This window comes from Physeter macrocephalus, chromosome 7, assembly GCF_002837175.3.
Source record: "Physeter macrocephalus isolate SW-GA chromosome 7, ASM283717v5, whole genome shotgun sequence".
Taxonomy (NCBI): Eukaryota; Metazoa; Chordata; class Mammalia; order Artiodactyla; family Physeteridae; genus Physeter; species Physeter macrocephalus.
Window position 1 is genome coordinate 149,072,491 of NC_041220.1, and position 14,054 is coordinate 149,086,544.

At 39.0% G+C, this 14,054-nt stretch overlaps 1 protein-coding gene across 1 annotated transcript; it reads left to right on the forward strand.

Moving 5' to 3' along the window:
- The first annotated feature begins 5,552 nt into the window (after positions 1–5,552).
- On the forward strand, positions 5,553–13,754 carry LOC129392271 (allergen Bos d 2-like). Its single transcript, XM_055086340.1, has 6 exons — positions 5,553–5,633; positions 6,106–6,245; positions 8,828–8,958; positions 10,292–10,399; positions 11,522–11,668; positions 13,678–13,754. The coding sequence occupies exons 1-6, from the start codon at positions 5,553–5,555 to the stop codon at positions 13,752–13,754; spliced, it is 684 nt and encodes a 227-aa protein (XP_054942315.1).
- Positions 13,755–14,054: the final 300 nt, after the last annotated feature.

Sequence of the window (14,054 nt, forward strand, 5' to 3'; positions counted from 1 at the left end):
TTATTTAGATAGGAGTTGTGAAATCTAAGATGTGAGAAAACAATGATCACAGAGAAAACAGGAAAACAAGACAGAAATTTATAAACTGGAAAAAAGAGGCTTCACAGTTACAGAAACCTGGACAAATTTGAGAAGGAAACGCAATGTTCATGGCAGTACTAGTTACAATAGCCACGACATGGAAGCAACCTAAATGCCCATCGACAGAGGAATGGATAAAGATGTGGTACAGGGACTTCCCTGGTGGTGCAGTGGTTAAGAAACTGCCTGCCATTGCTGGGGACATGGGTTCAAGCCCTGGTCTGGGAAGATCCCACATGCCACGGAGCAACTAAGCCCGTGCGCCACAACTACTGAGCCTGCGCTCTACAGCCTGCATGCCACAACTACTGAGCGCGTGAGCCACAAATACTGAGCCCACATGCCTCAACTACTGAAGCCCACGTGCTAGAGCCCGTGCTCCACAACAAGAGAAGCCACCACAATGAGAAGCCCGCGCACCGCAACCCAGAGTAGCCCCCGCTCGCCGCAACTAGAGAAAGCCCACGTGCAGCAACGAAGACCCAACACAGCCTAAAAATAATAATAAATTAAATTAAAAGAAGATGTGGTACATATATACAATGGAATATTACTCAGCCATAAAAAAGAATGAAATAATGCCATTTGCAGCAACATGGATGGACCTAGAGATTATCATACTAAGTGAAGTAAGTCAGAGAAAGACAAGTATTATATGATACCACTTATACGTTGAATCTAAAAAATAACACACATGAACTTATCTATGAAACAGACTCACAGACATAGAGAACAGACCTGTGGTTCCCAAAGTGGGGGGCAGCGGTGGGGGGAGGGAAAGAAGGACGGGAGGCTGGGGTTAGCAGAGTAAGCTTTTATACATAGAATGGATAAACAAGGTCCTACTATATAGCACAGGGAACTATATTCAATATCCTGTGATAAACCATCATGGAAAAGAATATATTAAAAAAAGAATTTATATATATATATACAACCGAATCACTTTGCTGTACAGCAATAATTAACACAACATTGTAAATCAACTATACTTCAATTAAAAAAAGAAAAGAAAAGCTCCATAGCTTTCACAGTAGGAGATTAGATAGGAAAATGCAAACAGGAATATGTGAAAGAAAGAGAAAAAAAATGATATTGGGACCAAAAGAAAAGAAAAGAGAAGATGAAGTAAAGAAAGATAATATTATTTAAGAAACAGTGATGTCCCTTCTGAGAATAAAGGCAAGTGGCCATTGAAGATGTAGGCTGAAGTCTCCTTTCAGCCAAGCTCTCCTCAAAGGTCAGACACCAAATGAAGAAGGATTTTGAGGCTCTGATGTGTCCCTGGAGCAGCAAATACTTGAGTCAGCCCTCCGGGTGTTTTCACTCAGCTGAACTGGAAATCATAAAAGTACCATTGTTTTTTCATTTCCACAGTAAGAACAAAATTAACAAAATATATCTCCATCTGATACGTTGCTAGGAAAGAAAATAACACACATGGAAATGTGAGAAAAAACAAAAAAAAAAACAAAAGAACAAGCTCTCTGGCTGTTTCAATGTCCTTGAAAATAACCAGCTGTACAGAGATAGGAGGGCTGGACTCAATGAATAGACAGGTGTGTTGAAGATTAGATTGTTAAAAAGCTGTTTAGAATGTGGAGCAATGAAAATAAAGTGTTCATTATTCTTTTCTTTGACAAGGTTGTTGAGCATTTACATGGAAAGTCCTTTAAGGAAAAAGGATGAAAGTGCCTGCTTTGGGGAGGAAGGAGGTGATAAATGCTTTGTGCTGATATGGTCATCACACCAGAGGAATAGGTGACTTGCCCGGGATCTCTTAGGAAATCTAAACACTGAAGAAGTTTGTCTACTGTCACCAAAGGAAAATTGAAAAGGAGTCATTCTAGGAGACTGTTGTGATGGGTTGGTCTTTGGAACTGAAGTCTTACATTATTCGTAAAGGAAGTCATATGATCGTCATGTTCTGTCTTTAATTTAACACTGCCCAAAACACAAGTAAGGAATGTGGAAAAACAAACCAAACCAAAACAAAAACTGATCCTGGGGAAGGGACAGGAATATATAGACAGATGGATTTCTGAGAAAGATACGAAGGAAATTCAGTGGAAAAGAATAATCTTATGGACAAAAGTTGATGGAAAGATTGGATATCCATATGCAAAAAACAAAACAAAACTTCAACCCATTCATTCATTGCCCCATGTTTTAGAACTAACATAGAGTGATTCACAGACCTATGTGTAAGACCTAAATCAAGAAAAACTCTAGAAGTAAACGTGGGTGAAAACTCTTGTGACAAAACACTACACACATATTGATTAGAAAATACAGCATGTCATGCTTAGTCAGTGAAAACAGTACTTTCATGACACTGAACATACAGATATTTGCGTCTTTGAGGGATACCCTTAAGGGAAGTAGAAGAGAAACCACCAACTGGGGAAAAATATTTGCAAATCTTCTATGTGAAAAAGGGCTTGCACCCAGAATATATTTATTTATTTAAATAAATAAATTTATTTATTTATTTATTTATTTTTGGCCGCATTGGGTCTTCGTTACTGCACAGGGGCTTTCTCTAGTTGTGGTGAGCGGGGACTACTCTTCGTTGAGGTGCGCGGGCTTCTCATTGCGGTGGCTTCTCTTGTTGCGGAGCACAGACTCTAGGTGCGTGGGCTTCAGTAGTTGCAGCACATGGACTCAGTACTTGCGGCACATGAGCTTCAGCAGCTGTGGCATGCAGGTTCAGTAGTTGTGGCGCATGGGCTTAGTTGCTCCATGGCATATGGGATCTTCCCGGACCAGGGCTCAAACCCATGTCCCCTGCATTGGCAGGCAGATTCTTAACTACTGAGTCTCCATGGAAGTCCCCAGAATATATTTAAAACCTCCAAACTTCATTATAAAGAAACAAACAACCTGGGGCTTACCTGGTGGTCCAGTGGTAAAGAATCTGCCTTCCAATGCAGGGGACGTGGGTTTGATCCCTGATCGGGGAACTAAGATCCCACATGCCATGGGGCAACAAAGCCAGCACACACCACAGCTACTGAGCCCACATGCCCTGGAGCCCAAGGGCCAAAACTAGTGAGAGAAAACCCACACACCACAACTATAGAGAAGTGCATGTGCCACAATGAAGAGCCACGCACCACAATGAAAAGGATCCCGTATGCCTAAACGAAGATCCCATGAGCCACAACTAAGACCTGACACAGCCAAAAAAAATAAGAAAATAAACACTAAAATAAATAAAAATTAAGAAAACAGAAACAAACAACCCAATCAGTAATGAACAAATGATGTGGAGAGACACTTACCAAAGAAAATATACAAATGGCAAGAAAACACATAAAAACGTGTTCCACCACTTTATTCAGGAAATGTAAATTAAAACTGTTAACTGGATACCATTACATACTACTTATGATGTCTGAAATGACCACACCAAGTAGTGGCAAGGATTTGGAGCAACTGAAATTCTCATCTACTGCTGACAGGAGTGTAAAATTAGAAAGGCACTTTGATCCAGCAATTCCACTCCTAAGTGTCTACCCAGGAGATAAGACAGCTGAGTTCCTTACAAAGACCTGCCCGTAAATATGCACCCATCACCATTTCAGTGGATAAAACTGGGATATATCCATATAACACTATGCAACACTATGCAGGAGTAAATGGAAATGTAGTCTACAAGAACAATATAGATAATTATTAAATATGCTAAGTGAAAGAAGGCAGAAATGCGCACACGTGCTCACACACACACTCACACAGGTTCAATTTTTGAAAAATTCTAGAGAATACCAACTAAACTGTTGTGTCAGAAAACTGAGGAGTGGGTTCCCAGGACAGGGTGGGGGATGGCAGAGAAGGGGCAGGACAAAGGATGACCAAGGAGCCCAAGGATCATTTTGAACACAACAGATATGTTCATCATACTGACTGGGGAAAAGTTTGCACAGCTGTATTCCTCCAAAGCTTATCAACTGTACACTTGAAATATGTGAACGTTTGTTCTATATCATTTATATCTCAGCAAAGATTTTAAAAACTCATCTTTCAGTTCAGTATAGAGTTCATTTCAGTTACAGAGGTCTAGTTCAATTTCTATATTTTTGTATCTCTAATCACAATCCATCCATTTACTTTTTTATTATTAACATGATCATCAGAGGGCTGGTCTCATCCTGAGAGCAAACTGTCCAAATGAGTGTTATTTAGAGAGTGGTTGCCCATGGTTTCTTTAATCTAGTTTCCCTGATGTGTGGACAGTTCAGGAGGATGGTTGAAAGAACATGGGGCCTAGCTACACACACATAAGGCAAAAGTCACATAAATTGTAATGAGATTAGGTTATACACTCAAGACAAAATGAAATTGTAGAGATGAATTTGGGAGGGATCCTTGAGTGGGGTAGGATGTGAGAATTTGTTCGTTAGAAATATTTTGTTAAATTTAAACATAACGATATAAATATAAAGAAGATGTAGTACACACACACACACACACACACACACACACACACACACAAAATGGAATACTATGCAACCATAAAAAGTTGAAATTTTGCCATTTGCAGCAACATGGATGGATTTGGAGGGTATTATGCTAAGTGAAATAAGTCAGACAAAGACAAACACTATATGATATCACTTAAATGTGGAATCTAAAAAATACAACTAGTGAATATAAGAAAAAAGAAGCAGACTCACAGATATAGAGAGCAAACTAGTGGTTACCAGTGTGGAGAGGGAAGAGGGGAGGGGCAAAATAGTGGTAGGGGATTAAGAGGTACAAACCATTAGGTATAAAATAAATGAGGTACAAGGATATATTGCACAACATAGGGAATACAGCCAATATTTGTTATAACTATAAGTGGAGTACAATCTATAAAAATTATGAATCACTATATGGTACACCTGCAACTTACATAATATTGTACAGCAACTATACTTCAAATAAAAAATAAAAAAATAAACACAGACTCCTGTGAGGAATGCCTTGATAACCGATTCATGGTATAGAAGCCACATATTAAGCTTGTTAAACCAGTAAACAGTAACATCTTTAGTTTTAGAAAATAAGCTTAAACAGACCTCTTCAATGTTAAAGAAATAATATAGGAGTTGGGGATATGTGTCTTGGACTGCTTACCCCATTTTGGAAACTCAGCATATAAAAGAAAATAAACCTTACTGTCCTTGGAATACTTCATATGTACTGTGATTTCTCACCTACTCTAAAGGCCAAATGTCCAGATCCACTTAAGCTTCTCTTAAAACTAATCTCTTTATAAAAACAACAGATTGCCAGAAAAGCTCAACTGCCAACCAGGATATTGTAAGATGATTTATATGTAACCAAGGTCTTATGATGAACAACTGTTCATCATGTGTTATACCAAGAGACGTATAACATAAAAAGTGGCACAAACTCACATTCTCTCCAACAACTGGGACACCCTCAGCTTCTCCAGAAGAAGGATTATGAGAACCAACAAGATGAAGATTCTGCTGCTGAGTCTTGTCTTTGGTCTGGTTTGTGCTGACCAGGAACCTCCATCTGAGGAAGCTCTCTCAAAGGTACCCAAAATGAGCTGATCTGGGAGGAGGTCTTGGTTGTGCATGTGTGTGAGAGACTCATGTTTATATGTGTGATCAGATTATACATATATATATCCCTTGGTCCATGTATCTACGTGAGGATAAAACAACCCTTCTGTCTTTCACCTCTTTATATTTTTTTCATCTTATTTGTCTGCAAATTGCAAGAAAAAATTATATGCTATCATTTAGATAGCAATGAATTGTCATCGTCTTTAATGGCATTGTTTTAGCTATTTCAAGAAACTGCATTCTATCCTTTATGCTTGAGTAGGAATCATTATTTCATTTCATATTATTCTGCAAGGTAGGGGGTAGAACCTTACTTTGCTCAATAAGATTGCATTTCTTTGTCTTCTGAGGTAAAGCAGAAGCAAAGATTATGCTGGGTACTGGTGAGAAAACAGTAAAGAGATTGACTAACATTTCTTACAGAAACTTTCCTTTTTAGATTACAGGAGAATGGCACACAATTTACATAGCATCCGATAACGTGGACAAGACACATGGAAATGGCCCATTAAGGGGTCATATCCATAGGACTGAAGGCAGCAACAACTGCGAAACAACCTACATTACTTTTTATACAAAGTAAGTGGAATTTGCCTAAACGTAAAGGAACAAAACTGTTGACTTTTTTTTTCTACCAAATATTTTTTATTTTTATTTATTTTTTGGATGGGAAGAAATATTTTTTTAACATCTTTATTGGAGTATAATTGCTTCACAATGTCGTGTTAGTTTCTGCTGTACAACAAAGTGAATCAGATGTATGTATACAAATATCCCCATAACCCCTCCCTCTTGCGTCTCCCTCTCACCCTCCCTACCCCACCCCTCTAGGTCGACACAAAGCACCGAGCTGATCATGAGGTCCAAGCTCAAATTTGCAGTGAAAGGTCTCTGGATGATGTTCTCAAATTTGAGCCTGTCAATTCTATTCATAAAAGAGCATTTTTGGTTTGGTGTCATATCCTTAGAGCTCATCACAAACCCACTACACATCTGCCTGTAGCCTCTTCTTAGAGGCCACACTGGTTGAGCAGCTCGGTTGGAATTATGTCATTAATAATTCAGATGAAGGCAGTAAGGAAAGACTCTTGTCCTGAAGGCCTGAAAGTTATGGCAATAGCATTCCTATCCCTAGGATCTGTGTGTTTGATTCTTCAGGTTTTGCATATATTGGAAAGAGATTATATACAGTTTCTTTCATGGTATACTTCAGTGTGAAGGGTTATACACAGAAGATTATTCACCTGGCATCTTAGCGACAAGATTCCATCAATAAATGAATACTTTCACGCAGTAAATGAACATTTATAGAATGTTTACTCTATTGGAGGCATTGTGTAAATGTGGGAATAAAAAACGACAAATTAAAAAAATTTGTCTCACCTTACAGTTCAAAACTGAATCAAGGTCACAGACATCCATGTGCAAAAAATAACAAAAAGACTCACTGATAAAGGTCATCCTGAAGTATCGATAAGTGAATGACTGTGCCAGTCATGGGAGTGGGCAATGGTTTGCACGGGGTGGTGTGTGTGGCATTTATTCACTGAACACTAAATGAAAGTTTAAACCAAGAATCAGAGAAACAGAAGAAGTGTGCAGAGAGGCATCGCGAATTCAGGGGACGTTGGATTTTCAGTGCGGTCATGTCCTATGTGTATGAAGTGGATTCCAGAACACCAACTGGAAACAAAACTCAAGACTTTGATCTGGAGAGTTTCCTATATCAAAAATATTAATTTTATGTTTACTATGTGGGAGATCAGCACGGATGTAGGTTTTAAAATAAGGGAATCATAAAATTCATTTTCTAAGTATTAGTCCTCCAGGAACTCACATGGTGGGGACTGTATTGAGTAAAATAATTTTGGAAAAATTTAGCAATGAAAGAAGTAGATATGGGGGTGACTGAAATCAACATTTTAAGAAAAAATTTACAGTATCAATAGTTTATTATTCAAATTAAATGCTCAAGTTTGAACTTGTCCATCTGTAAAAATGGCGATGCCATTAAACCAAAGGAGAGACTAACATATAAGGTGGAGAAAAACAAGCGTGAAAAAGAAACTAACATATAAGGTGGAGAAAAACAAGCGTGAAAAAGAATTAATAGGGGCTTCCCTGGTGGTGCACTGGTTGAGAATCTGCCTGCTAATGCAGGGGACACGGGTTCGAGCCCTGATCTGGAAGGATCCCACATGCCGTGGAGCAACTAGGCCCGTGAGCCACAACTACTGAGCCTGCGCATCTGGAGCCTGTGCTCCGCAACAAGAGAGGCCGCGACAGTGAGAGGCCCGCGCACCGCGATGAAGAGTGGCCCCCGCTTGCCGCAACTAGAGAAAGCCCTCACACAGAAACGAGGACCCAGCACAGCAAACATAAATAAATTAATTAATAAACTCCTACCCCCAACATCTTAAAAAAAAAAAAAAAGAATTAATAATAATAAGCGTGCCTGTGAGGTGTAAGTTTGAGATGTGGTTAATGAATTTATACACAGCTGATCTGTGCACGGTGTGCAAATATATATTTCCATTTCTTTCTATGTCTGTGGGCGTCTGTGTCTATGTCTGTCTCTATGTCTATCGTTCATTGATATTCTATTTGAAGCTTCTTACTAAATAAGTACTTCCTGAATTCACAGAAGTTGAACAATTTGCTTCGGGAGAGAGAGGTCTTCAGAGTCTGTAGGAGTACCAATATTTATGGCGGAGGGACAGACATGGTCTTTGGAATGGAGAAAAAGGACAGAGTGGGATTGTCTAAAGGAATGAAGCAGCAATCCTAAGTGTGGGGCGTGGCTCTGTCCTCCCTCCCCGGATGGTGTACGTGGCCATGTCTGGAGATATTTCTGGTTTCACGTGGGAGCTGCTGGAATCTCCTGGGTAGACACCAGGGATGCTGTTCCACACCCCACAGTGATCAGGACAGTCTCCCTTCCCCCAAAAAAGAATTATCCTGCCAAAATGTCAATGGTGCTGTGGGTGAGGAACCCTGTAATAGAACAAATAAAGCACCAAGTAGTGTGGCTAAATTAAATGAGCCTAAGATTAAAAACATCTGTAATTTTTAGCAATTAAAATGCATTGTAACTTTTGCAGTTCCTCAAGTGCTGAGGAATGGATGGGGAATCAGGAACATCTTCTCTGTTTGTTTTTAAGGATTAATGGGCTATGCCAAGGACACACAGCAATGGGAACAAGAAGAGAAAAAGATAATTACGGAACGGATTGTGAGTCCGTGACCTTTTCAGATGGGGGCATCTTCTCAAAACCACAGAACGTGTTCAAAGGTACAGTCTTAGCTCCATCCAAGACATCTAGATGTCTGGATCTGTAAACAATTTCTTCTACTAATTACAAATGCAACCTTGAAAGAGACATTTAATTTTCCAAGCATTAATTTTGTTACACAACGTCAGGATAAGGTCCAAGTTTGGAACGTTGCTAATGACAGTATCTGAGAAAAAATCCCAGAGCATTGATTTCATATGTTCCTCAGGCATGTGGAAGTTTTTAAAGCTATTTAAAATCATACCATCTCTTTCAACATTTTTTGTATCTTGTATTTGACCAACACGATCAAATTTGCTTTAACTAAAACAATTCTTAAATATTAAAAGTTCGTTATTAACATGTTTAAGAAGTATAACCTGATTAATTTAAATCCCAAAGATAAGTATGAGAATAGTTCAAATAACAGCAAAAATTTGAAACTAATTTTTACATAATTTAAAAACAATGGGGGCATTGGGACAGACTTCTATCTCTATAGTTTAAAATAACTGGAAATAATGATCAAATATCAATACTGTAATATTAAGTGATCAAATGTCTACATATTTGATTTTCATGGAAAAAATGTACAATGTAGCCTTCTAATCTTGGTCTGATGCGTATTTTTTCATTTTAAATGTGGATACGCAGCAACAGGTTCTACTTAGGAATCGTTTCAGAGTATATATTTCCAACATTTTGCAAGAGCTTCATTTATACCTCTTTTATTACCTCTTCTACTAGGAAATAACTGTGGGTTATACATTAACTTTTATTTTAATATGATTCATTTAAGTTTATAGAATTACTTTTTAATAATGGCTGTACTTGACAATTCGGTCACAAAATTCCTGAAAATGTAACACAATCATGTGTTCTTGTATGAGAGGGTTGCAGTCCACCACCAAAATCATATACCTACAAATACTGCAATAAAGCAACTTTGCTATTATTGTGCACAGACTGTTCAGTCTCAAAGACTGGAAATCTTTACCATCTTCAGAAAAGGGGGTTGTGGAAGAAGCCTGCCTACTTCAGTAGCTCTCATAACTCATTATTGACCAGGGGACTTTTGCAGAAACTAACGCCTGTGGCCGGCGATTTGTTATGTAAATAAATACTGAAACGTCTCCGGTCAATCACGTTCAGGGTAACAAAAGACGTATTAATACATCTCTGGTCAAAAGTGCGTTAACTGGTTCTAACAACACGCTACGAGAAATGTCAGTGAGACAGAGATCATCGTTGAAGGAAAGACTGACAACAGCACGTGAAAAATAAAGCATGTCAATTTGAAATGAAAAAAGTTAACTGTATTGAGGTTTGAATTTTTTTTTTTTTCTATCCCAGTCTCGGGTAGAAATTATTTCCAACTGATTATTCTATCAAAGAACATGTTGGTAATCTATGCTGAAAGCATCGATGAAGACAAGACCACACACCTGACTGAAGTCGTCGGTACATACTGTACCTTATTCTATGCAAACTAAATATGTTCATATTATCTGTATTTTTATATTAAGGAGAGAAGTGCGTATATAGCTTATTTTTTATTAAGTACGCTGGAGCAGAAAGGTGTTCACACATGGGAATTCAGACTTCATGCTGGCTGAGTCAGGGATGCTGAAAGGTTGTCTACTAAAAAAATGAAGAAATGCATCCACTAGGGATTCTATCAGATGGCTTTTAAAAATATTATACACACTTGTTCTGGAGATCCAAGAAAATATTCCAGGATGGTCCACGAGTTTATTGCCAAATATCACACACTGGAGTAGCCAGGTCCTGACACCTAAGTGAGCCAAGATTTAAAATTTGCGTTCAGCAGAGGCACCAGTTTCCAGGCATCACTGCATTCATCTCAACCACAAATGCTTTATTTTTGTCACAATCGTTAAAATAATGGCTGAGACTTGAACCCAATATTCTGCAAATAACCACTGAATCATACTGAATCCTTCAGATGCAATGTTCTCAGTCAACTCAATCATTCTGCCCTCTGGCCAACCCCACGGGGCCACTGATAGATCCCGTTTAGCCTTTCCGATATTATATCCTCATGGGAGGTGCATGGGGGTTGAAGCTTGTCTTTGACAATGACAAAGCATGAGTTTCCCCCCCGATTAGCATGTGTGATGGGGTTAGTATGCTTGCTGAAAAGTCCAAATCATTTTTTTTTCCCCATTCACTTGATTAGGGTTCAGGAAAACCAGGGAACAAACTCTAGAATGTAGACAAAACTCAAAAGGAACAGAGTCTGGAGGAATTCTGAGCTCTCAGGCCCTGCCATTATGTTCTCTGATGGACCTTTAGAGACTGCATCCAATTTGGGGATTCTTTAGCTCACAGGTGAATGGTCTTTAATTTTCTCAGTAGTTGTAAGAACAGGAAAGTGACAAAATGTTCAATATCTGGACTCTACCACATGGTACCATCTGAAGACCTGATGTGCACATTTTGGAACCTCCCTTGAAAATTACCTGGTGAGCAGCATGAAGGGGCTGGGGGATGCGGTGGTGAGATTTATTAGATACAGTATTAGACAGTTATGACCCAGGTCATACTTTATAAACTATGGAGGGTTCGAAAGGACATCTCTCCTGCCTTATTTGCTATGGAATCCCGCCAAAGGGCATAGTCTCAGTGAAGAAGAATTCAACAAGTTCGAGGAACTGAGCAAGGACAAACGTGTCCCTACGGAAAATACAGAAGATGTCATCGCAACAGGTAAAGTCCCAGAGGCCAACATGTATCCGAGATGAAAACACACCGCTAGGATACTCGATTCAAATTTCCTATTCTCACAGTCGTCTTTTATAAAGGCTGTTATGAAATAATCCTTTGAAATACAGGAACTTCAATGATCATTTCCCCCTCTACTCATGCTCTTTCACAGACAACTGTCCTAACCAAGAACTGAGAACATCAGTTGGGTGGGTGGAAACATGGTACATACACCTCCTGAGTTTTTTAGTAGGTTAAGGCTTTTTTTCTGGGGCTTACTGCTTTAAGAATGGGATAGATACACAATGGACTATTACGCAGCCATAAAAAGAATGAAATAATGCCATCTGCAGCAACATGGATGGACGCAGACATTACCATACTAAGTGAGGTAACTCACACAGAGAAAGGCAAATATCATACGATATCACTTCTATGTGGAATCTTAAAAAAGAGCTCAAATGAACTTATCTAGAAAACAGAAACAGACTCACAGACACTGAAAACAAACTTATGGTCACCAAAGGGAAAAGGTGGCGGGAGGGATAAATTAGGAGTTTGGGATTAACCGATACACACTGCTATATATAAAACACATAAACAACAAGGACCTACTGTAGAGCACAAAGAACTCTACTCCATATTTGTAATAACCTATAATGGAGAAGAATCTAAAAAAGTATAATTTATATTCATATATGTATCACTGAATCACTTTGCTGTACACCTGAAACTAACACAACATTGTAAATCAACTGTATTTCCATAAAAATTAATTTAAAAAAAAAAGAATGGCATAACAAAACAGTCCAACTTGCAAGGTGGCAAAGGCTAGGACTTCGATAAGTGTTTGGATTTAAATAGCCAAAAGAATCACACTGATCTAGACTCTACAGTGGGATGCTTTGAGGACAAAGGGGGGAAATTTTGCGAAGCACTAAACTGTGAAATACAATTAACCCTAGTGAATCCCAGTGTGAACGAACCATCTTGCAGCCACAACATGTTTTATAATGATAAATAAGATTTATAGAAGCTGTAAGCGTCTCAGACTTACACCGCAGGTAATTTTCTCTGTCTTGGAGCCGTGAACATGTATCTGAGAAGCTCTCAACACAAGACCCAATACAGGATCACTCACCACTAACTGCATCTGGTGGAAGCGTTCTATCCAACCCCACACAGGCACATACACAGACGGAGCTCTGTGAAAGGAGTCCTGTAGGAGAATTTTTCCACCGTTTCCCCCAGCAATCGCTTGTATTTTTTTCTTTCATGCTCTCGCCAAAATCATATTAAACATAATCAGCTCAACTACATTTTTAATTTTTTCATGTTTGTAGAAGACAACGAACTAAGACTATAAGCAGCATTGGCATCATTAATGCATCAGAATCATCCATATGAAGATAAAAATAGCCTTTCCCTTCACATCATGATTTTTTCTTTCCCCGGAAGTCATGATCCTGGACTCATGGCTTTCCGGCCATGAATCGCCTATGCCCTTGTTGATGTTACTGGATTCCTAAATGGTTAAATAAATCGATTAATATACCTATGAAGAAAGGTAGCGTACTTGCAATGCACAGAAACGCTTGCACACAGCTCGGCAGGAAACTGAGTAAGCAAAGAACCAGGAGATAATTCTGTTGAGGACGTGTAGCGTAAATCCTGAAGTGTCTTGGTGAGAAGAGAAAATAAATCACAGATGCTGCTTTTATAATATGATATAAATCTCCCACCAGATGTCACTTGAGAGATGGGACTGGTTAGTCAGACTACTTCAAAAAAGAGCCTGTGCTTTCCTCACTAGAACCAGAAAACACCTCAATTATTATGGGGCTGAGCAGCGTTAATGTGCTATGGGGGTGTGTGAGCCCATAAGGATTAGGCAGAATGCAGTATAGTATGACCAACACTGTAATTTGGAGGAAGCACCAGCTGATACCCTCTCACCACATCTCACGTGCTTGTAGCTCTTTCCCGAAATGAGACACTTCATTTTCCCTTAGAGTATGATGATCAGTCATCAAAGATGAGAAAGAAGCTAAAATCTGATGAGGTTAGGCCACAGGGAGAGAATAGTTAAGATGCAAAACAAAGCACTTGCACATGTGATGCACGAAGCCCAATTATGATTAGATTATGGTTAGTCCAACACTCTACAGAACCCATTATGATTAGGGGACCGTCGTACCAGGATACCTACATAAAGTCAGGGTCTCTTTTTAGGTAGATAGAATTCCCAGTGACCTACTAGCAATGAACAAAATGCTTAGCATGTAGGAGGTCATCATTTTCTTAACTGAAATCCACCAATGGGTTTCCACCAGTCCACCAATGGGCTACATGAGCAGCTTCAGGTGACAAAAACCCAAAGGCTGGTACA

Coding starts and splice junctions, on each gene's coding strand:
- LOC129392271 (XM_055086340.1), top strand. CDS start 5,553: ATGAAGATTCTGCTGCTGAGTCTTGTCTTTGGTCTGGTTTGTGCTGAC. Junction 6,246..8,827: donor TACATTACTTTTTATACAAA/GTAAGTGGAATT, acceptor TTTGTTTTTAAG/GATTAATGGGCTATGCCAAG. Junction 8,959..10,291: donor ACCACAGAACGTGTTCAAAG/GTACAGTCTTAG, acceptor TTTCTATCCCAG/TCTCGGGTAGAAATTATTTC.